This window comes from Denticeps clupeoides, chromosome 1 (genome assembly GCF_900700375.1).
Source record: "Denticeps clupeoides chromosome 1, fDenClu1.1, whole genome shotgun sequence".
Lineage (NCBI taxonomy): Eukaryota > Metazoa > Chordata > Actinopteri > Clupeiformes > Denticipitidae > Denticeps > Denticeps clupeoides.
In genome coordinates, this window is record NC_041707.1 from 7,831,194 (window position 1) to 7,855,518 (window position 24,325).

Below are 24,325 nucleotides of genomic sequence, written 5' to 3' on the forward strand. Positions count from 1 at the left end.
GTGAGAGAGAGGCTCAATTGTCGGAGATCGGTAGTTCACATGTGGGGCTGCCAAAATGTCATGGGCAGGCTTGTTTGTGTAGCAGCAGTTTCTTTTTCTTTTTTTAAAAAAGGTTTTCTTTATATAAAAAAAATTGAGGGTGTGCATGCATGCACACACACACACACACACACACACACACACACACACAGTTAGTTAGGCGTCATGTTAATTAGAAGAACAATGGGCAAGAGGAACAAAAGGCTACATTCTGACTGATTAAGCGGAGAGGAAGTGTACCTCACAGGCGAAACTGGACGTTCCAAACAGTTCCTCACGGTCCCAGTTGACAGAAGGGCAGGAATGTGGGAAAGCTGTGCTACAAATGTCATTTTAATGCAATTTAATGCAGCCTGTGACCATGCTTAGAGGCTGTTGTCCATGTCTGGGCCAGAAGGAATGAGGGGAGGCTCTTACCGGTTCCAATAAACTCACCACCCACTAAATTCCAACAATTTCAGCGTAATCACCCTCCACTGGGGACTGCTGTTGGGCTTTTCTTTTCCCGTTTATCTCTGGCTAAAACATGCACAGACTGAACTTTGACTAGCCCACCTAAGAGAACACGACAGATCGGTGTGAAGCGTGCAGACCACAAATAATAGCAGAACCGCTGAGAACAGGTTTGCCCGCATATTCACAGCTCAAGCCCTTGATGGAACCAAGAATGAGACACTGTTCAAAGGAATACAAGGTGGAAACAGGTGACACATGTGCACCATGCTACAGCTGCTCCGTTGTTTTATATGGGGGTTGCGAGAGCTCCTGTCACACATTTTAAAACCACGGAGAGCTCCTGCCCTGTAAATACATTTAATTAAATAGACATGGTCCAAACTCCATATCAGTGTCACACATCTGTGCGCTCAGTGTTTATCGCGAGCACATTAACAGTATACAGATCTACAGGCTTCACAAGTGTGTGTGTATATCTAACACACACACACACACACACACACACACAAGAAGACTGATGAAGGGGGCCCGCAGGTGCTTTCGTACTCATGTACAGATATCGGTTCCTCTTTGATCAGGGCTGAGGCAGGAGGTGTGACATTATCTCACCAGACGCCACCATCTCTATGGGACGCTTCCTTCAGTACGACTGACATTTGCTGTTCGGGTGCACTTCTCCACACACAAAACACATACCTCACACCCACCATGGCTGGACAATACAGCCTAAAGTTAACATCAAAATTATATATAAAAAAAATAATAATCTGAACATTGTTTGCATTTATATATTTAAAGCAAGATCAGAATGGTAATAGTCATGGTAATACTAAAAGTACTAGCATTACGGGACTGCGGCCAGACATCTCCAAAGGGACGTTCAACAGACGGACACAAATACATGCATCCAGTGTCTAGGACACAGAGGACAGTGGCATGAAGCCCACAATAAAGGCTGTTTATTACTGCAATGCTGCCACTACTATTCTCTTCATTGCAAATCCTTTCAGCACAAAGAAAGCAATAAACTCCTCCTTTCCCTTCATATCAGCCCGGCACTCCGAATTGTGCCTCAGCTTCCACCGGAGCAGCGCATTCCAGGGAACGGCTGAGAGAGAAGCAATCACAACAAAGCTGTTTCTCACCATTAGTATTCCCCTCACTGAGGACACAGGCAGGGCTCTGCCAACATACGCTTGTTATTTAGGCAGCACCCATCCCCCCCAGTTTCCACCGGCCTCATTAATATTTATTCCTGCCTGATACAAAGCTGCAGTTTCCTCCATTTTATGATTAATGTAAAGGTCCTTTTCCAGCAGAACGGGGGACACGCGGGCGGCCATGCATATTTATGGCAGCTGGGTTGGCCAGGGTGCTGTTTAATCCGGCGGCGGGCAGCCGCATATCGCTCTGCTTCCTTCTCCCCCACTCCGCTGCAACACTTATCCATCAGAGAGGAGCGGGAGACTCTGAGCCAAGGTGAAAAAGCCTGAGCTTAAAGTTCCAGATGGGCTGGGAAAGGACATTATAGGACGCAGACAGGCATGATGTGGACACATGGGAGAATGTTATTCACGGACGGCGGAGCACAATGCGGCGCTTTTGCATAACGCGCCGTGTACAGGGATTTGTTGCATGCGTGCAGCAGCTGAAAATGTTGTCCTGCTAGCCGCAGCCAAGTCACAAACAAGATATTCACACGCGCTTCCCTCGGCCACGAGGAACAAATGGTCTGATGAGGGAGACCCAACAACGGCTACGTGGATAAAACTCCACGTCTTTTTATGTTTCTGGTTTGCAATGTAGCAGAGTATAAAATGGCGAAAAAAATACATCCGTGTGTACCATTCGACATTTTATTTGCCCCTTGACTGGCCTTCTAGACCCCCACATGCAAGCCTGGCAGTGTGTCAGCGGGCACCATGTGCCTCTTATTCAGAGGAGAACAGGCTGATTTAATATGGGCGTTCACTCTCCTGAGGGCCAGCAGAAAATAAAGTGCCCAGGTCTGGAGACGGGCCTGGTTGCCAGAGTCTGGTTTTTAATGGCTGTTGGGGAGAGAGCAGGGCACGGCTGGGCTTTTTATGGCATCAAAGAGTCCAAAAAACACGGCGGGGGGGGGAGAACTTACCAGAATACCTGCTGCTGTCAGCATGGGCCAGAGAAATATGGACCTTTTGTTCCAGTAGGCTTAGAGTCTGGAAAGAAGGGTCTGTGTGGGGAACTGACAGTCAGCATTGAGGAACAATTTAATTCCATCAAATGTGAGAACCCCCCTTTCCTTTATTTTTACTGTCCTCCCCACCTTCCACAACATGTTGTTCTGTTAAACACATCATCTTCTCCCTCTCTCCATCTGTCCGTCTGTCTCACTCGGCCAAGCCCCAGAACATGTGTTCTGTGCGAGAGCTATCGTCTCGCCAAGGGGATGCAATAGCATAGCATGGAAACGAGGAGGAGTGGGGTGTGGCAGCGGTGGGCCCTGAGGCAATGGAGCCATTACCTAGCAACAGAGTAAGCTGTGATTGGCTGCAGCTAGCAGACGGGGAAATGACGGGGGGGTGGCACTGAGATGGTGTAAAAGGGGAGATTTTCAGCGATGAACGGACAGCCAAATGAAAGAGTGAGAATGAGTAGGGTGGGATGGTGGTGGTGGGGGGGTTTCGCTCTGAACATGTCACCCGGGCTCGTCACATTCCACTCCCTCATCCTCCTGCAGAGCAGAGGACCGGAATGTTCTGCCGCAGCAGTGGTGTCGACACTAGCCACAGCCTTCAGACAGACAGAGTGAACACACTCCCACCGTTCCACCGCCACACAGCAGACAGGGCGAGGAAAAACACCATTTTACATCATGCCAACTCACGTGCCTGAACCAACCAATGAAACACCAGGCCTAACAATAACAGAGTATGAATAGGGGAAAAAAACATTACCGGAAAAGAAAATGATCATTATTTTCTCCTCCAGATACAATCAGTTCATTTTGCCTGATTGAACCATAAACCTAAATATTATTGCTTTTATTTTTTTTATCCAATTTATTTACAGGAGAAGTCCTTCTGATCACAACCTGCAAACACGTACACATGCACACGCCATCCCCCGTTCTTCAAGCCAGAGGCCTACACTGCATAAAGTTAACCTGGAAATGAAACACAGTAGACTAGACTGAACATCGTATGAACTATGGCCTCCAGAAAGAACAGGGACGTGCATGTCCTCATAAATATTCAAAAGAGCGAGACAGGGAAAATACCGGCGGTGTAAATCCTTAAAGCATGAGTGAATTACAGCCTGTGTGCGCTGGTAGGGTAAAGTGGGTGCAGGATGAGTGGTGACACCTGAGGGGAGAGGCATTCCATCACCAACATGTAGCTGAGTGGGTGCAGCGGAGGATCTTCTAAAAGATGTGCCGAAAAGCTACTGACCGATAGCAGATAGAATGCTTGTAGGGCTGAAGGGCATAGATTTATACATGTGTGTCTCTATAGGAAAATGTACCATAATTAACATTTTTATGCATACATATACACACACACACACACACACACACACAAAGAAAAGATTGCAGCAGAGAATAAGCAATTGTAAGTCGGCAATGAGATCGTAACTGTAAGACCATAAAAAAACAACGCATAACAATAGATAAGAGGTGTGCAACATCACAGTTATTTAAACAACTTGCATGACAACCATTTCTTTGGAGATGCTACACCACCATCCTTAAAGTCATTACATTACAAAAAAAAACAAACAAACAAACTGTAATTACTGCATGTGGCCAGTAGGAGTCCTCCTGGCAGTATAAACCACAGGGTTAAACCGAACGTAAAACCACCCGACATGAGTGGGCACACCGCTCTTAGATGATTGAAAGCAATGACTGAAAGATGAACTCAAAATCGATGACTCATCTGTGACCAGATTATAATTTTTTTTTTTTTATTCTGGGGAATTTGCCCATTATTTACAGTAGCAAAAATTATATTCTGTTAGTGGCAGAGGATCCAGAGTGAATTTTTTTTTTATTATTATTATTTTCAAGGAAACTGTGGGAAACCAACAAAATCAGAAGGGGGGGGGGGTTAACTGGCAGGACTTGAGCAGACCATGTGAATTCCTTGGCCCATTTTCTGGCAGGCGAGATTTAAAGTCCAAGAGAAACAGCGCGGTGGAATGTGATCCGTTGCTAAGCGCCGGGGCTGATGGGGAGCGTTTGAGGTTTCAGCAACACAATCACAGAGCTGCCCTCCGGATCCAAAAACTGCAGAGGTCAGAAGGGTCAGGCAGAAGGGCTGCTGTATGAAGCTACTAAAAATGGCCTTTGAAGCCAAAGGCAGAAACATTTTGCGGACCCCGACACACTTTTAAGAGCAGAAAATTCAATGTCCATTTTTTTTTTTTTTTTTTTACATAATGAATGCCAATATAGAAAATTAAACGTTCACAAGGTTTCGGAAAATGTCATTTGCCACAGCTGGACGTGGGCTCTGAGCTACAACTGCACTGTCTGCCGTCAGCGTTCCATCTCCACAGCGGTCCAAACGCTGGCAGAGACACAAAAAAAAACACAGATGCTGAAGCAAGGAAAACTAAAACACCTGACATCCAATCAGCACCACCCATGGGGCCCGTCACCATAGAAACAGGCATTCCTCTCTCTCTCTCTCTCTCTCTCTGACCCAGCCATCCACGGTTATTGTGGAAGTGTTTGCGGCGGCAACTGCTCTCAGAGAGAGAGAGAGAGAGAGAGAGAGAGAGAAGCGGCTCATTGAGAGAAAGAGCGGAAGTGCGGGAGGAGAAAAGGGGTCCCTGTGTATGCAGATTGGTAATCAGAGCATGATGGCGTGGCAACCCCGCCCGTCCTGCTCAGACACCCGCCTCTCGCCGTTTTTTTTTTTTTTAAGCGGGACAGAGGCTGACATCCAGCCGCACGCGATGTCACTGGGCTCCGGATTGCCGTGACATTTCCCATAAAATGTCAAGTCTTCTCTTTGTCTCTGATTAGCCGTTAATAACAACTAGCCGCAAAGCGCTGCCAAAACATGACATTTCAATTTTCACACGGCGACTACTCGGCACTGCCGCACGTTTATGGGCAAAGTGTTGCTATGGGGAAGAAAACCGGGGCCCCCCTACGAGGAGCCCGGTTTGCAGCACGCAGCGCGGGGGGCGGGGCCTCTGCCTGTCAGTCAGCAGTGTTCTGCGTAAGCCGGCGGTACAGGCGTCTCTTTGTTTCATTACAGAAAACGGCCACAGGCCTCCAGGGGGTTTAAATGCACAGAGAGCCACAAAGGGAGGGTCGACGTAGGCACAATACTGTATTAATGTCTGGAGAGGAAGGGGACCAAAAAAAAAAAAAAAAGGGACAAAAAGACAAAGCCGCAACACTTGGGCCCCCGTCATTTGAAATCTCGGAGCGCTTCCGTTTTTGAACTTAATACCCCCAATTCAGCGGCCCCACCGACGTGCGCCTGCAGGGGCCATTCAGGCCATTTTCTGACCAGCTGGGCCGGGACGTGCATTGTTGCATTATGCTGCAGCTTCAGGCTGGATTTAAGCACCCGGCGTCTGCGGGGTGCGCGGCTCGCCTGTCTGCCACGTTGCTCTCTGTGCATACTCGGAATCGGCACCGTTACGGACACTGGAGACGGCGGGACGAGAATAGACCAGCGGACTTGAGTGAAAAGCGGGATGCTTGACTGGCTGTCCAAAGAGGACAGGGATGCTCGGCTTTTTGTGATGGAAATACCAGCTTTGTGTTTTCCGGGGAGTCCTTCTCATGGACGGCGAGGCGCCAGGACCCCGAAAACCGCAGAGGCTCACATGGTGGCTTTGTAGCCGTGAATGCTTTCACGCTGCCAGTGGCCTTCCTTCGCCCTCCCCTCCCTTTTAGAAGGACATCAAAGTATGGCCATCCTGGTGCCAAAGGCAGTGACGCGGTCGAGCGATGATATTTGCTTGATAATAAGAACCTCTGTGTTGAAGGGTTGACGAAAGAACTTCAGAAAGTTTTAATCTCGCACTCCAGCATCAGATCTGGAGGTGAGACGGGAAGTCTGTCAAATCCGTCGATAGCTGAGATCCTCCCGACACATCTTAATGAACTGTCGTCACCGCCGCACATTCAGTCAACAGATGGGCCTGACGGGGGGAACCATTCGCACTCCGCTCGGGTGACGAGGGGGGAGGATCGGAGCCGCACCCGCACCTCCAGCTCAGGCGCTGCTGTCGGCGCCATCGCGCTAATGCAATCAGCCAATCGGAGCTACCGTCACTAAAAACAACATAGTCATCACTAAGGCAGATAAGCTTTATATAGCACGTCTGCATACACCCCGTGCAGCGATAACCCCCGACCTTTCCCCCGTTACCGCGCAAGGCCCACAGAGGTTTATTGTTTGCACATTCAGCGTCCTGGAAACGAAATATCTCCTCCGCACGGCACATTGATTAGATCCAAAAGGTTAAGTACGGCATACATAATAAAGACCAATCCATAACAATCCGCCAAGATTAGCCGATCTGATTAGTTTAGTCCAGGAAACCACTGCCGATTGACCCGATTAATCATCTCTGAGGAGAACGGGGCTGGAGAAAGGTTATCCAGACGGCGTTGGGTGGGAACCGGGCGCAGGAGTCTCGGGAAGGAGAACATCCATCGACGCGTTATCTACAAACGGCGCGGGCGAGGACAAGAGAGGAGAACACACTCCCGTGAGCACGTCTCAAATGTCACCGGGATTCGCCGCCTTGGATATGCTAATGCAGGCGCAGCTCGGCAACCAAACAACGTCTGTTGTTTTGATGGCTCTCGGCTGTTAGGTAATAGTGGGGACCGATTATGACCCCTTTGAGGTGTCGTTTTTAAACTGCTGCTCCCCAGGCGAGCAGACAAAGGATGAGTCAAGCATTTTTTTCCATGGAGAAAATTGCCCGGAGAGGGAAGGGGGGTTGATTTAGGCAGACCGTTCTTCTGCAGCAAGATCTGAGCCGCTAGTGCACGTTCAAGGTCGCAAGCCAAAAAAAAAAAAAAAAAAAAAAAGAGGGAGCAAGAGAGAGAGAGGAGGGAGGTGGGGAAAAAAAATCCTGACGCAGCTCCTCGGTGCTGCTTCACTTTTTAGCACAAGCAAGGTATAAAAATATCATGGTCCGTTGGGTTGTAAATCTCAGTTTAGGCTGGTTAGAGGCTCTAATCGTCAGGTGGAACCTGGACCCCGAGGCAACAGGAGAAGACGCCGGATCACAAAGAGAAAGAGAGTCACACCCGCAGATTGGGTTCGTTACAGCGGCCTAAAATAAACCAGCCTTAGGGGAATGAATAGCTGTATTTGGCGGAAAAGGACCAGGGCCCCATGTTGCGAGACTGGGGACTGGTCCGGGACCGCTGGAGAAACCCGAGACCCGGGACCTCGCTAGCGGCTGCCGGGCTATGCGCTAAGATGGCTGCCAGAGATTTGTGTAAACAACTCAGAGAATGAAAGGGCTACATTTCTCCCGTCGGCCAGCCAAGGGCTGCAGAGCCGGGTGCTTAACCCCTTCCCGCCAATCACGGTGGATTACAGCCACGCCTTTCGTCTGCTGCGGAAATGAAAAGCCCCGGGTTAAATTTGGGTTCAGGATTCCGGTGAACCATGGGCTGGCCATGCAGGCATAAAGCATGCCACGCACGCCTGAAAACACGCTGGCAATCTCAGCCCCCGCCCCCCCCCCCCAAACCTCCGGCTGAAGAGAAGACCCCTGTTTCTGGCGGGAGGGTTCAGGATGACTGTGATAGGCTGCCCCTTGACAGGAACTGGGCTTGAAATGCAAATTGCAATTCGATCCAAAGTTGAAGCGCTTTATTCCAAAATGCTGAAGACCAGGCTGGAGTTCAGCCATGTGCCCGCTTCCTTTGAATGTCAGAGGTATGCAATCCATTTTGCACAAATGTCTGCATACATTTCATGCTAGAAGGCTTCCGTAAGTTTCACCTACACAATACATGATACAAAAAAAAGGGGCCCGTTTACCATAAACACAATACCCCGCGCCTTCAAAAGCGTTAAACACATCTCACGGACAGAGTACAGTGAATATTTACAGACTGACGCACCGTACAATTAGTCAGTACACACAGATCCTTGGATTGCGGCAGATCCGAAAATAATTCCAGAGATCACACCCACAATCTCTTCTACTCGTAAAAGGTGGAAGTTAATAAGGAGGGGTAAGGAAATGAAAGAAAGGAGGCAACAGGAGAAGAAAGAGAGAAAGAAAGAAAATCGATGCCTCTCTGCAGCTCTGTTAGCAGCAGCGTGCGGGGGGAGTGGTGTTATTCCCTCGGCTGGAATGCGGGCGATGGCATACATTATCCGAGGAGGAGGAGGAGGAGGCCCCGGGCTATGGAAGATAGTGCTGACATCACCGTCTATAAATGGCTGGTGAATGAAAACAAAAAAAAGAGAATAACCCTTTCTGCACATCCCCCTCTCTGATGAAACAGACGCTGAACACGGCGTTTATGAGCGATGCGGTTATGAAAGCGTTCGCGTGAGCTTGGACGGGTGTAAGCATTAGGCTGAACCCCCTTTTTTTGCTTTCTGTGCCCTTTGTTCTTTGAATTTCAACAAATATTTTGTATCAGTGGTAAAAGGCGAACGTAAGCAGGAAGGAAATGGATGTATTTAAGAGGAATTTTTTTCCTTCCCTCCTTGTATATGCACTTTTTGTACTGCAGACCATGCAATTTTACCAAATCTGCAATGTGCACAAACACAAGACGGCAGCGCCTGTTATTTTGACAGATGCGGGGACTTAATGAATCACAGGGTGCCAAGGATTGAAGTTGACAGCCGACATGACACGCAGACGCAAGCCATGCCTCAACAGCAGTCGGGGCTCCGCAGGGTTAACGGCCCCTCCCCCCGGCGCGTCTGCACATTCCTGAATAAATGATGTTTTGAACACGGCCGGTTGCCACGGCCACTGGCTCGGCGATGGCGCTGCGGAGTGAGCTTTTGAAGTGGCCGTATTTTTATCTTCCGTTGGGGGCTGGGGGATGGGAAGCTTGGCCGGGGCGGGGCGCGCGGGGGGGGAATCTTCCCCTGGCTGGCGTGGCGGGGTGGGGGGTGCAGACTGCAGTAATTTCACAATGTGCAGTGAAACAGATGAGGCCGGCTGACACATGCCTCTGTGTGTCCGCGAAGAGGAACGTTGAAGAATTTCTCTCTGCAGCGAAATGTACGGAGACCTACTTACAAATAACGGAAATAACGTAACAAAGAAAAATGTTATGTATGCTTCCGCACAGATGTTCACATTACTCACCTTACATACGTAAAAAAAAGGTGCCCGTCCCAGGCAGCCGCCGCCGATGCCATTACAGCCAGAGGCCTTCAACGTCGGCATCACTCGGCACAGGCCCAATCCCATCCCAACACAGCCTACAGAGACAATACCCCGTCACGTGATGTCACTGCCAGACAATGTTTACTCGTATCAGAAGGAGCAGCTTATTTCCGAGCCCCCAGTGGGACGCATCTGGATTCGGCGCACGCACGGCGCGGACGGGTGAATAAACAGGAAGAGGACTCCACGCCCCGCCTCCACCTCACCCGCCTCTTTAGCATGCATGCGGCAGTGTGAAACCCAACGTGATTGTAGAGGCGGCCAAGGGCACCTTACGCGTTGTCTGTTTTAGCATGACAATGGAATAATAAAAAAAACAACGTGCTGAAACAAACAGAAAAGCAGCACCTGGCAAGTCTGCAGTTTACCATTACAGTCCACAATCACCCCGAAAATCCGGGCTCGCCTATTTACTCGGACATCCGGCGCCTTCTTCACAAGCGTGAAGGGCGCCGATGCTTGCAAGTCTACACTCGCATGGCGGAGATTGGGGGAAAAACGGCTTCGATAACTGTGTGGGGAGGCGTCCGCTACAGCTCTCAGCAGAATAAAGAGCCGCGCCGAAATGGAGGCGCGGCCACGCGGTTCTCCAGACGGACCGCGGAGGCTCGCGGAGAGATCCGCAGTCTCGCTAATCGCCGAGAGGACAGAGGCCGCCAACGGAGGGATCCGACGTGCCACTGGCCATCGTCGCAGACTTCAACACGGCATTGATAGCAACCAGATCAGTCGATCAGCGGCGTGAGAACAGTGGATATAAAACCCGGCGCACTTCAAAAACGGGCACAGCGCTACAGACAACATCTAAGCCGGGTGCCATCCTGTATCACAAGCTGCTCGTCTCATTGGCCTCTTCTCATTGACATTTACCAGACACCCTTATCCAGAGCGACTTGCAATCAGTAGTTACAGGGACAGTCCCCCCCTGGAGACACTCAGGGTTAAGTGTCTTGCTCAGGGACACGATGGTAGTAAGTGGGGTTCGGACTGGGTCTTATGGTTCATATGTGAGTGTTTTACCCGCTAGGCTACTCATTTACGGCATCTATCGGTCGCCCTTTATCCAGAGTGACTTACAATCAGTAGTTAGAGGGACAGACCACCTGGAGACACTCAGGGTTAAAGTCAAAGTCCACTTTATTGTCATCTCGCTAAGCTTAAGAGATTCACAGTGTGTAGGGTCTGGCTCAGGGACACATTGGTAGTAAGTGGGGTTTGAACCCGTGACCTGTCTGGTTCATTGGCGAGTGTGGTACTCACTAGGTTACTACCACGCTACGGTTCATCTTTGGCGAGCGGGATTAGCCGCTGTCGTCCATTGGGGTGAGCGCTCGGCCTCGGGGTGACACTGAAACCCCGCCGTCAGCTCTGCGGGACCCACGGTACCATCGCCTCGAATTACACTTCCCGTTTCGTGTCCCGGCAGTAGGTGGACACAGGACTGTAGGTCTGGCACTCGGCCGGAGTCCACCAGACGGCTGGGGCGGCCGTCGGTGGCAATCTTACGGATGGATGCCCTGGGTAGGCATCTTTCACACACGGAAATGCCCAAGCATACCTGTACGGGGAAAAAAAATTGATCCAGAGATCCACCAGACACACCGGGAGAATCAGGGAGAATTATTTACTTGTAGCATAAAGAGAGGGGAAAAAGGGGGAAAATCACCTACTTTGTACAGACCTAACAACCAGCAGTCATCTGTGATTTCATAAAGGCTGAATTGACAGGACTTTGTTTTGTCGTTTTTTTTTTTGTCTGGCTAGATGCGCGGACGCCGTGTTTTGTTTGAGCTCAGAGACCGGATGAATTTTTTCGTCCACAGAAACGCAGTCCCAGTCAGAAACGAATCCCTCTCCAGTTCAATTGCTGTGACAGTTGTGACTGGGTCTAATATCCCGGGGCAAACATGTGAATCGGCGCAAATGGAATTTGTACAAAACCACAACAGTGTCAGGATTTAAAATAAAACATTGAAGTTGTCAGCGTGTTTAAATATAATGCAAAAAAGAAAAAGCCTCAGGATCCGGTCAACGCGACTTCAGAAAGTTTTACAACCGCGTGCTCTCATCTCGGACTGGCATGCACATTATCGCCCGCGTTTCCGCGCTGTCATGGTAACCACGCTGCCGTCTGAGAGCTCCACGGTCACTGTGCTCCACTGAACACAACAGGAACCCTCGCAGTTTTCTTCCACTGCTGATTTGAGCGGACGGAACGGAACGGAAGGCGCTGCGCCAGGGACCGGACCGACCCCCCCCCCCAAAAAAAACCCCAAAACAACGTACAGAAAACAAAAGGTTGACAAAGTGTTAATATCAATGTATTTATTACAATGTACTCAGCTCCAAGGCACGTTACAAGTCTTCTGTTAACTACAGAAAAATGTATAAACAAAAAAAACAGGCTTTTCACGTTCATGTACAGTATATTTTTTTAGCTCTAACTTTTCAGCATCCGTGCATCATTTAAAAAAAAAAAAAAAAAAAACAGCAAATGAGAGACCATGAAAAGAAGAATAGAAAAAGGGAGCTGCATTTCCCCCAGAAACCAAAAACAGGTCAAATTTATCAAAGCAAGACTCATTTGAACAAATCCAAACCGCAATGTTATGCTAATTTTCTTTGTTACCTTGGTGGGTTTTTGTGTGTGTTTTTTTTTTTTTTTAAACAGGCTTCCTTAATACAAAAAGTGGAAGAGCGTAGAGGAGGGGAAAAATATAATAAAACGGGGGATATTAGCGGTGATTGCAAAGTGCTTTCACTCCATACCGACAAAAATTACAACCAAAGCAGCCCCCCCTCCGTCAAACTAGCCATGACATCACACAGCCTACTGTACTGTACCTTATATTTCAAATAACACGGAAATATATGGAGGAAAATGCCTCTGTACAATGGAACTCTGTTTTTTTTTTATCGTTATTATTATCGTCGTATTCATCGTTTAAAGCCAGTTCGGTATGTTAATTTTCTTTCTTTTTCTTTTTTTTTTTTTAACACGGCGAACCGCGCTCACGGGTCGCGCTCCTTTTTTACCTTCACGTCCCCGGCTAAAATGGTGGCTATTTCGCCCTGCATGAACGCCCAAGGCACGTTGGAGCCCACCAGCGGGCACTTCTCGCCGCTGGGACAGTACACCTCGCCCGTCGCCCCCTGGGCTTTGATGCTCTCCCGGGAGCAGGGGAAGCAGAATTTGTGGCTGGGGACGGAGGGGCACTGCACGAAGTGCGTGTCTTCCAAGCGTTCGTGGCAAATGGTGCAGCACAGGGGTCCGTTGTTGGCCATGGGCGAGTCCGGGACGTTCTGCGGGTGGACCGGCTCCATGCCCGGGTGGGCGCTGGACGCGCTGGCCCCGGCTAAGCTCATCTCCCCGTTGCGGGAGGCCAGGCGCCGCTGGCCGGACACGGAGGCGGGGGAGACCGGGCTGCTGCTGCTGTGCCGGTTGGACGTGGTGGAGTGGACCGAGTTGCCGTCCTTCGGCGAGTGCGCGTTGCCCAGCGTGTCCGCCACGGACATTAACGCGGCCATGGGCGACTGTCCGTTCTGGGGGGCCGACTCGGGCGGCGTCGCCCGGCTGGAGTGGACCGAGTGGCCCGGGCCGAGCGGCGGGGGTCCTCCGAACGAGCCGGACGCCATGGTGAGCTTCAGCGCCTCGCTCTGGCTGGCCAGCCACTGCTGCCTCTGCTGCTCGTCGGCCAGCTTCAGCGCCCCCTCCGCGGAGTCGGGCTCCGGCGAGGCTTTCCGCTTACGCACGCCCGTCCTGGAGCCTCCGGCCGACGCCAGGGCGCGGGGGATGGCGACCAGCGCCGAGGGCAGCAGCGGGCAGCTGGCGTCGATGTAGGGCTGGGGCAGCATGTCGGCGCCCAGTCCCTCCTTGAAGAAGCGCGCCGACTCCGGCAGCAGGTCGCCCAGGATGCGCCAGTCGCCGGAGCCGTGCTTCTTCTCGTACTCCAGGTACTTGAAGCCCGAGGAGAGCCCGCGGCCGAAGTCCTTCATGCAGTCCTGGTACATCTGCTTGGCGACCCCCGACGCGCTGGAGAAGACGCTGCCCGAGCCGCTGGGGTACTCGACGAAGATCTTCAGCTCGTAGTCCATGCCGGGCTTGGACACGGCGTCGAAGGCGAACACCCTGCCCACCAGCGCGTGGTCCTTCTTGAAGCGCACGTCGAACGGCGTGCAGCCGGACAGCGTGAGCAGCGTGTCCCGCACGATCTTGGGCTTGCTCGCCCACTCCTCCGAGCGGTTCCGCAGACTCTCGCCGAGCTCCGCCAGAGCCTCGGCGTTGCGCTGCTTCTCCTTCAGCTCCCGGTCCTGGTCGGTGCTGGAGACGGAGCCGGGCCGCTTGCCCTGCTCCGACAGGGACTGCGAGGCGATGGCCAGCGCGGTGCCGATGCCGGACGGCGGAGGGGGGCGGCCGGCCAGGCCGTGCTGCGTGGCGATGGCCGCCGCGGAGGGGGGCCCGTTCAGCAGGGTCTGCGGGAGCAGGTTGGGGGGCACGTTCATCTGGCCGGGCACCGCGACGAGCCCGTGGCCGCGGCGGGAGTTCGGGCTCTGGCGGTTCAGCTCGGGCGGGCCGTCGTCCGTTTTCGGGAAGCCATTGGGTCCGCCGAGCCCGTTGGGGAGCCGTCCTGCGTGGGCGCCGATGCTGGAGTAGTCGAAGCGGGACCTCTCGGCGTAGCGATCCAGCCCCGCCTGCTGCTGCTTGGACGTCCCGTCCACATGGTTCAGCTGCACCGTCTCCTTAGCCGACATGCCCGCCTGGCTCTTCACCGCAGGCGGCTGCACCGGTCCCGGGGATCTCCCCTCCTGGAAGCCGTGGGCTCGCTTCAGGTGCCGCGCGGTCTCGATGACGAACTCGATCCGGTCCGCGCCCTCGTAGTTCACGCAGCCCCTGCAGACGGGCTCCGTGAAGTCCCAGATCATGGCCCAGGGCATGCGGGGCAGGTCGCAGAGGTAGCACGACTGTCTCCGGGACGAGGAGACCTGCGCCGAGGACATGTTGGATTCTCTCGCCGCGCTGTTGCTGCACGATTTTTTTATTTTTATTTTTTTAACTCGTTGACCCTCGAAGAAGAAAAACAAAACAAAAACGCCAACCTTCTTCGCGGTCCTTCTCTCCTCGGTTCTTTAAAATCGGCTCGACGGATCTGTGCAGCGCGCGCCCGTCACATCGTGCCCCCTCTTCCCGGCTGGAAATTTTGGGAATCGGTGCCTCCGCCGCGTCCTCCTCCTCCTCCTCCTCCTCCTCCTCGCTCCACTCGGAATGCCACCTGGCTGTAGGCGTGACGTCAGCACCACGTTCCGCAGTTCCTCTCCGTAACGAGACCGACATGCCACTTGTTGCGCCGCGAGGGCGCATGCGCCGGCCACTCCCTTCCCGTCTCTTGAATGGACGGCGACGCCGACCACGTTTTCCGCGCGCGGCGGCGGATCCTGCGTGTTTGTGTCGCGCAGGCGACAGATTATGCTTACATAAGCATAATAAATGCACTCCGCCCGCATGTTACGACGGCACAGAAACACGCGTGAAACGCAGACGCACGCAAATGAGCAACAGTCCTTTTCCCAGCGTGATTAAAATGCTGTTTTAGGGAATCGACAAATGCACGGCTACACATTTTGTCGCATGGCGAGCTGTGTTGGAACTGTATGACCCGCAAAAAAAAAAAAAAAAAAAAAACTGGCAGCTTTTAGCCTGGGGGAAAGGGGGGGGGGGGTCAGCAGAAACTGGCTTCTCCATTTTACAGATTGTTTACTTAAAGGTGCTGCTTTTGCCCCGCCCCCTCCACACACACACACACACACACACACACACACACACACACCTCTCTGACTCCCTAACCCCGAGCAACCCCCTCCCCTGATTAGCAACAGCCCCTCAGGCAACTCTTACCCTGTTATACAACTGACATCCCGAGGGAGGCGGGTGTTCAAAAGGCATTTACTGCAGTCCCCACATACCACAGGCCGGGACACAAGCCGCACGAAACGGAAAAAATTCGCTGCAACGTTGCCGCCGCTTCTTATTATTGTGCCTGCAAGCTGACACTCGGAAGCCGTATTCAGATCCAAATTCGGAAATCAAAACGCTATTCCATCCGAACGGCTGACACCATAAATAAGTTGTACTACTAAGACTATTATATATCAACAGTCAACCGGCTGTGTATTGTTATTAATTCATATGATCAGTAATTAAAAAAAAAAAAAAAAAAGAACATTATAAGTTCGCTGCAGCACCTGTTTAAGTAAAGAAAAATAATCTTGACTAACACGCCGGACTAGAACTGCACACACATGACCCCCAGACACTGTGCAGCATTGCAGCAGCGGCGGTGGTGGTGGTGGAAGGATGGATGGATGGAGGAAGAGGCGAGGGGGGGCGAGCGACAATCAGTGCTGCGGCTCTGAGGAGATCCATCTCTTAAACGGCAGCCCGTCCGGCAGCTTTCCAGCCGCTGAGTCGGCAGAGAGTCCTTACGCGATCCGGCAGAGTCACACAGCGGAAGCTTTAACCACTGAGAATCGGCGAAGGGAGGTGAGAGGGGGGGGGGTTGTTTTTATGCCAATTAATCGCACACTAATGATGGAACACCCCCCTTCCCCCGAAAGGCTTTGACACGGGACCAAATGGTTTCTGCATACAGACGTTATTAAAAATGTGACAGAGGGAAAGGACCAAACAAGACAAAGGAGAGGAAACCACAAGCTGGGTTCACAAAAACACAATTTTCTCTTCCAGCATCTGATTAGCCAATAAAAATAAGTCACAAAACTAACTAATAATATTTCAAGCAGTTAAAAAAAAAAAAAAAAAAAAAAACAGCGCGGGCTTTATTTTTAACAATGCAAGAAAAAAAAAAAAAAGCCTCCTGCTGCTTCAAAACACACTTGCTGCATTGGACACACACACACACACACACACACACACACACACGCACGGGCAAGCAGCAGCCACTTCTCCCCCTCTCCGCAGCAAGGGTTAATCTTTCGCTTCCGCTAAGCGCCTGGCGGGCTGCCAGAGCGGGGCATTCTGGGAAGCAGCCGCGGCTCGCCAAGTACAAACTGCCAACATTAAGCAGGCCTGACAGCCCCTCTCCTCCTCCCGGCCTGGCAGCGGTTCAAAGTGCTCTTTCATTCGAGACGCTGGCGCCGAGCCATGCGCATGCAGATTTACTTTAGCCCCTCCACCGCAGATGGGGCCGATAAATGCCACCGCCGTTGCCATGGGGACGAGAGTGGCCTTGCGAATTACGGCCCCGTCTTCGCCGTCTCCTTATATGTTAATATCTTGTGCAGAGGCCTGCCGCTCGGTGGAACCTGCACACGTACAAGCGAGCTTACCATTCCCTCCCCGCCTCCCGTTCTCCGCCTATGGCACCAGTTGTTTTTTTTTTTTTTTTTTGGTTTAGTCCCCCCCCCCAGGAACTTGCGAGGTTGAGGAAACACTTTAACCCTTCACGGTCCTGCAGTTTATGCATGCTGGCCTCGAGCCAAACAATTCCACACCGTACTTCAGACTCGTGCCAAAGGGGTTAACGCCATAACTCGTTTTTTTTTTTTTTTTCTTCTAAACACACGGATCTTATGAGAAAAACATGTTCCTCCTGTTCATGTGTTTTGGGGTCACACAGGTCAGAGTATTCATAATTTCACCAGACTCTAGAAAAGGCCCAGCTATGCGTCTCAGACGCACATTTATGTGAGGAAAACAAATGAGTCTGACACATTTAATAAGGACAATTATGCGCTGCCGTCCCCAAGGTCTCCTATAATTGTGCAGTTGGGCGGGGAATATGCCAGCACGAAAAACAGAACAATTCTCTGGGTTGTGTAGATAACCTGTACCTGCACACTGATTAAAATACGGCCCAACTGCGGCTGCTGTGAGAGTAGATAATCCCAGCCAAACTATGTAAAGCACATAAATGTAGTAATCGACAGGTCCCCAGCACCACACAGCGAATCTCAGGGGGGGGGGTGAGGGACGAGAGAAAGGGAGCGGAGAGAAGAGAAAAAAAAAAAAAAAAAACCCCACAATGATTTATTATTACCTGGACTGCTCTGGTTCACGGTTGCCTGTTGCCATGGTGACGCTCTTTACCCCAACAGATTGTGCGCTTCTCCCGGGAGATCTCTGGTTGTTAAGGGTTCCTTCCCGAAGTCTGCCATTTCCTGCAGAAGGGGGGGGGGGGAATGACAACGGCGGCAATCAGCTTCAGACACCTGCCTCAGTCAGCAGTTTATCAGGCCGCCCACCGCCGCTGCCGCAAAGAAAGGCTGGAAAGGGCTCCCGGTAATCACTACGTTGGGTTCGTCTCCGCTGCCTATGGTGTGTCTTTGGTGCGTCAATGACGAACAGCTAGGAATCCAGACATTAAACAAATGACCAATTTTTTTAATACTATAAAATTCACAATATACAGGGGCACATATGCTAAACCTCAACAATGCTTCTACTGCCAAGCCAAAATTTAACAAAAGAAATTGAAGCATTCGTTTCTCAATCGTTACCGTTAAAATAATCGCTGTACTGTAGCTAATAGACATTTAAGTTTGTCTCTGGGACTCCCAGTCGTTTTTGGTGGTAATAAAACATTATTTTATTTCTTTTTTGGTTTCCTGCAGCCGGTGGTACAGCTGAAAGTGGCTGGCCTGAGTTCTCCCCTCCGCTGAAGCTAAGCTGAAGAACAGCGAGGAGCGGCGCGTACTAAAACAGCCGTGATTGACGCAGACGTTTATGAATGGGAAGTGGAGTTGCGGTTCAACTTTTTCTTCCAGGCAGCATACGGCTTTATACGCTGGCACAGCGGGGCGGGGAGCATTGTTGAGTTCAGACGCAGCATTCTGAGGTAGGGGAGCATACCGCACAAATGTTTGTGTAGGCAGCCCAGAGATTTTCCTTCCCCTAATACCCGAAGAGCCATCCGAGCCTGTGTGTGCGATCAGTTTGATGGAATGTTACCCCTTGGCACCGTAGGAATGCGCGGTAAAAAATAGAAACTAAAGCAACATAAATACGCGGCAGTGGGATTTTTCTGTGCCCCTTGAACAGCAGCGGCACTCTATAGCTGCCAAGGAGATCCTGAGCATAATCATTTGCCAAAGGTCGAGAGGTCACAGACCAGGGGCCTCCTCCCAGTCGAATAACAGCGCACCGTAGCATCACTCCGCCCCACCGCCGACCTGAGAGTCGGAGCTTTCGCCTGACGCGCAACCCCAAAACGCATAAAACATTAGCCTGATGTTGGAAAACAATTAGTGCCATTCCGGCACATTCTGGGAGCCCCGGCGCTCTGCACTTCCCATGCTGTCAGGGTCCAGGCTCCTGCCTGCTGGCGGCTGTTGTTGCCACACAAACACTAAACGGCTTTTACAGCTGTCAGCTGACGTCAAAGCCGCGCAGTTTACAGCTGGGAAACCTCACGGCTCGCACGTCGCCGCGTGGAAACGCGGCTGCTTTTCTTTTCTCCCCCTCTCCGTCCCCTGTGTTCAACATCACCGCGAGCAGGACGCCTTTGAAGGAGCCGGAGTTCTAAATCTGGTCCTTCCGAGGTGTACAGACGCATGCAGCGCAAACAGTCGGCGGTCACGGCACACACTTCAACCCCCCCCCCGAAAAACAATGCGAGCCGGAGAGTAAACAGAAGCGGCGCGGGGCTGCGACTGTGCCGCAGCATTCGCCACTTGTGTGGTAGTAGCCTAGAGGCTAACACACTCGCCTATGAACCAGAAGACCCGGGTTCAAATCCCGCTTACTACCATTGTGTCCCTGAGCAAGACACTTAACCCTAACTTGCTCCAGGGGGGACTGTCCCTGTAACTACTGATTGTAAGTCTCTCTGGATAAGGGCGTCTGATAAATGCTGTAAATGTAAATGTTGTGTCGTCCCTCACACGCCAGGAGGCTGGAAGCGTCGCTGGGTAAGGCAGCCTTCCCCGTAGCAACCAGAGCACCATAAATGTGGGTTTACTCACTCGAAAGAAAAGCCTGATGCCATCCATTGCATGCCTTGCCTCAAACTCACACATGCACACACAGACACGTACACAATGAGGCCGGCCGTGTCAGGTAGAGACACTGTCTAATAATAAAGTCTGCCATTTATTTCATAAAGGGCATCACTACAGGGAACAGACACCCCTGGCTCGCTTTCACCTCTGCGCCTGGGCAGCCTGGGAGGTAAATTGCTGCCAGGACGTTTCTCAACCCCACAAGAGTCGGCTCATGGCATTTAAAAAGAGGAGAAAGAACGAGGCAATAAATAAGAGACATGTAGGCAGCCCTGTTCAGAAATTCCTGCGGGGGGAGTATCTCGCCCAAGCGAGCGCAGCCGCTTCCAGCCGAACCAGTCGCTGAGCACCACAACAGAAAATTCCTGCCTCTTGGACGACCTGAATAGGTTTCAGGTGGATTTAAGAAGATGTGACACTCCCTGTCCCACTGAGGTGGGCTTAAAAGGCCTTGAGTCATGGTCCAGGTGGAGAACGCATTTACCGGATGAGACCGTGTGTAGGCCTCCATTTGTGTATCTGTATACCTACAGTGTCAATTTGCAATATTTGCTTTGTGATCCAAATGCCACCAGACATGATCTTGTTTTATAGAAGAACATCTTCTCACCAGTAGGTTGTTTGATTTGTGTCCAGGGGGAGGACAAAGCTAGTGTCCAAATCTGGGCTCAGATCGTCATTTTGCTAGTTTTCACATGATTTCATGGTAGTAGTCTAGTGAAGACCACAAAATCAAGGGTTCAATTGTGGACACAGTTGTGTGTTTGTAGCACAGGGGTCCTAAAAGACTCTATGAAATCCTAGAGGGGGGGTACAGACCCCCCACTGCTCCAGATGGGACGACCCTTTTGTTTGGGAATTTGTGCCAGTAAAATGAATAAAATGTAAATGTAATATTCATGTTGAGGCAAGATCCCTAAAGCCACACATCCCACCCAACAGGTGGGTTTTTTTTCCCCTGTCTATTCTTAGCTGGTGCACCCAAAAAAAAACACGTTCTTTATTCAGGCCAGGCTCCCAGGGATTTGGGACACCTTTTCAGCAGCGCTTTGCTGGAGTTCACAGTGGCAGGAAAGCCTCGGGAGGTTTGGGATTAGCGATGGGCAGGAGTGCCTCTAACGTGAAGCCTGCCCGGTCTCATCAGCATCAGCCGTGGCCCGAGTCGCTTCTAGCCTGGCTCTGCTCACGGCTCCTGCTCTGTTGTGTCAGTGGCAGCTGACTGGGCCCAAGACGAAGAACAGACGGCTACAGACTTAGCCAATAGTGTCCAGCTCACTGTAGGTGGTGTGTGTGTGTGTGTGTGTGTGTGGTGTGTGTGTGTATATATATATATATATATATATATATATAAAAACCTGCTTGCTGCCTTACACTGCATGTATAGTGATCAACTGAAGCAGAATTCATTACACAGATGCATCTCAAAATATTCCATTTCGGCAATATATATATATATATATATATATATATATATATATATATATATATATATATATATTTATTTTTTACTTAAATGGAATTGCTGATTAAAAAACATGAATTCACATGATTGAAACGCACACGTCCAAGAAAAGAAATGGCTTTGATGTGCCTGATAAACAAAAGCATGAGCGCTAAAAATAGCTTATTCACAAAGAGACCTCAGTCTGGCAGCCTTGTAGCAGGAGGGAGGGAGGGAGGCAGGGGAGGAAGAGAGATAGGGAAACAGCAATAGAACGTGGATGGGATCCGGTTGCCATGACGACCAAAACACACCAGTGACAAAATGGAGCCGTCGAGATATCAAGCTCATATTCCTGCCTTCCTGTGAGGGCGAGAGATGTGGGCAGAGGTGACTTTTCTCTCACGGCGGTGTGCATGACTCCTAGGGCGTCCATACTGTGAACATTTAGCCATGTGATGATAAATCTGTCTGCGCACCTTGAGATAATCACGGTCCCTCCTTCCCCCTACCCAACAGACATGAATACGTATTCACAATAAGGGAAGGAAAAAAAAAACAATAGGCTTGGCTGCAGGGAGGCCATAATTAACAGTCCGCTTGCCCACCAGCATTCATCATGAGGCGGGGCGGCGGCACTGGCAGAAGCCACAGGCCGATGGATGCAGGGGAAGCAATTCCAGCCCGGTGCGAGAGAGCAGCTGTAGGGCAAATTAGATCTGGAGGGATGAAGCGGAGGAGGGGTGGGGTCTGTCCCAGACATGAGACGACACATGGGAGATGCCGGCGATGACCTTTACCCCCCCCTCAGCACGGAGCTCACACCTTAATTACCGATCGGTGCGAGGCGGGAGAGAAGCAGCGATAGGATGGGATGTGGGGGGGGGGGAGACGACAATAACGAGTGAGTGGTGGCACGGACTAAAAGAAATCCCCTGGCAGGCTTTGTTTTAGTCCGTCCGGCAGGAACAATGGCAGTTTAGAGCCACGTCTGGCCTTTGTTTTCCACACTCCTTCCAGCTGCAGGATACTGTGGCTTTGTCTGTGGCAGACAGTAGCATTTCTGTAGATTTCACCGAGGAGGTCTGATTTAGAACCAGTGCGTGCTGGCACACACTTGAAGAAAGCTCTTTGAAAAGAGCTAAAAAGGTGAAAAGTTTGGCAAAATACCATCTGGCTTCTGAGTGTTTGTACAGCTGTGCAAGTTGCAGTTCTGCATTCGAACCATCTTCAGCTCTGCAGCCTCTGGGTCCCAAACAGCACTCCGATGAACCCTTCTACGTCAACTGCTGACACAATGAAGCCACTTTACAAGGAGAGCGCTGGTGGCATTAAAGACTAAATGTCCAAAGACCTGCCGGAGACCTTGATGGATTCAGTAGCGGCAAACTGTATTTACAGGAAAGGCTCCTACGGGAATGCTTTCCAAGTCTCATGAAAAAAAAAAAAAAAAAAAAAAAAAAGGAGTCTAGGATGCCATTGTGGTTGCTCACATTATTCTCAGCCTCCATGCCAAAGTAAGAGTTGGCCCTTACCCTTCTCTCTACACAGACGATCAGAAGAGCAGCGCCAACCTCCATAACAGAAGGGAACAGAAGAAGAATATGGCTTTCAACCAATGCTGTACTTTGTGTCATGTTATGGCAATCTAACACGGAACACTGATCTAAGTCTACAAATCTGACACATTCAATACTCCAGAGTTACGTACTGACTCCGTATCATCAGTCCAGACCAATGAAGCAGCCTTATATTAGCTACAGAAAGAAGCAGAGCACTTTTTATAATTCTAGGCACAAATCCAATAAGCCATTCTATAAAGGCTGGATTTGAAAAAAGTTTTAGAAAGAAAAAAAAAAAAAGAAAAAAAAAACTGCTGGGTTTCAATGCAGCAACTCCTTCGTCTGTTCCCTCTTAAGACACAAAACTCGTGAGTGGTGCTACTGCCCCCAAGTGGTTGTTTCAGTTAGATTCACTGCTGATATAAGGGTATTGCTAACCTTTGTCCGTTTCCTTGTTCCAGTGTGTGGGTAAAGGGATAACCTTACGAGGGGCAGGGGTGTCCAGTGGGCTTCTAGTTTGTCTTCTTTGGTACCCCTGATGCCCTATAAGATAATTTTAGGGAAAAGAAGAATAAATTGTATAAAACTGATATATATGAAATAACAATAAATCGTCAATAGACTTTTCAATATCAATATTTTTTAAAGAAATCGATAAGAGCAACAATGTATGTGTGCCAATATGTCAATATAAACAATAAGACATGTATAAAAAAAGCATCAAACCTTCCATAAGCTCATTCCTCAAAACCCTCTCCTGACCAGATTTATTTGTTGGTAGAGTTGTTGCAACATGGGATGAGCTGCTACTTTGGATGGGATGTGCAGGTAGTGGCCCACGACCTGATACCCCCTCAAGGGCAGAACTCACAAGACGGGTCTGCAAAGAACACAGTCGCCTATGAACCAGAAGACCACAAAGTCACAGGTTCAAACCCCACTTGCTACCATTGTGTCCCTGAGCAAGACACTTAACCCTGAGTCTAAGTCGCTGTGGAACAGGGCGTCTGATAAAAAAAAAAAAACATGAAAGAACTGTTTTAATTAAAAGCACAGCACGTCTGATTCTGTTTTTGGAATTCACATGGTTAGTGCTTATCTTTGCTTTCTAGATTTGGTGCCAGTGTCCCAGCTGGCTTCTGCTTTGTACCTGCAGTTCCAGCTGCTGGCTCTGGACGTGCTCCAGGTGCTGCAGTCTCTGCTGCGTGAGGCTGCGCAGCTCCTGTTCCAGCTGGGCCACCCGCTCACTGGCACCAGAGACCCCCTGCTGCTGCCCCCTGCCTGCCTCCTGCAGTCGACGCAGCTCTGCTGCCACTTGGGACATCAGTGACTCCATGTCGCTCCGAGCCTGCTGGGAGAGGTGGGATTACCGAGGTGGGATCACATAGGAAGGAGTGCTCGGAATGTAAAACAACTAAAA

The 24,325-nt window shown here is 50.6% G+C and overlaps 2 protein-coding genes across 7 annotated transcripts in view; both read right to left on the minus strand.

The window, feature by feature from the left end:
* The window catches only part of kiaa0586 (KIAA0586 ortholog), an 85,536-nt gene that overhangs the window by 58,599 nt on the left and 2,612 nt on the right, over window positions 1-24,325 (minus strand). For 5 of the 6 annotated variants that reach the window (XM_029001728.1, XM_029001773.1, XM_029001755.1 and 2 more), the window contains 5 exons: window positions 24,056-24,253; window positions 23,632-23,785; window positions 23,344-23,448; window positions 22,879-22,917; window positions 17,943-18,063 (listed from right to left, as the gene is read on the minus strand). In XM_029001728.1, the coding sequence (XP_028857561.1) occupies window positions 17,943-18,063; window positions 22,879-22,917; window positions 23,344-23,448; window positions 23,632-23,785; window positions 24,056-24,253 (617 nt within the window). The remainder of the gene's footprint in view (window positions 1-17,942; window positions 18,064-22,878; window positions 22,918-23,343; window positions 23,449-23,631; window positions 23,786-24,055; window positions 24,254-24,325) is intronic. The other variant, XM_029001738.1, reaches the window with a different exon arrangement.
* Window positions 12,493-15,528, minus strand: irf2bpl (interferon regulatory factor 2 binding protein-like). The gene is made up of 2 exons (XM_029001784.1): window positions 14,986-15,528; window positions 12,493-14,911 (listed from the first exon to the last, which is right to left on the minus strand). The coding sequence occupies exon 2, from the start codon at window positions 14,884-14,886 to the stop codon at window positions 12,901-12,903; it is 1,986 nt and encodes a 661-aa protein (XP_028857617.1). The 5' UTR covers window positions 14,887-14,911; window positions 14,986-15,528; the 3' UTR covers window positions 12,493-12,900.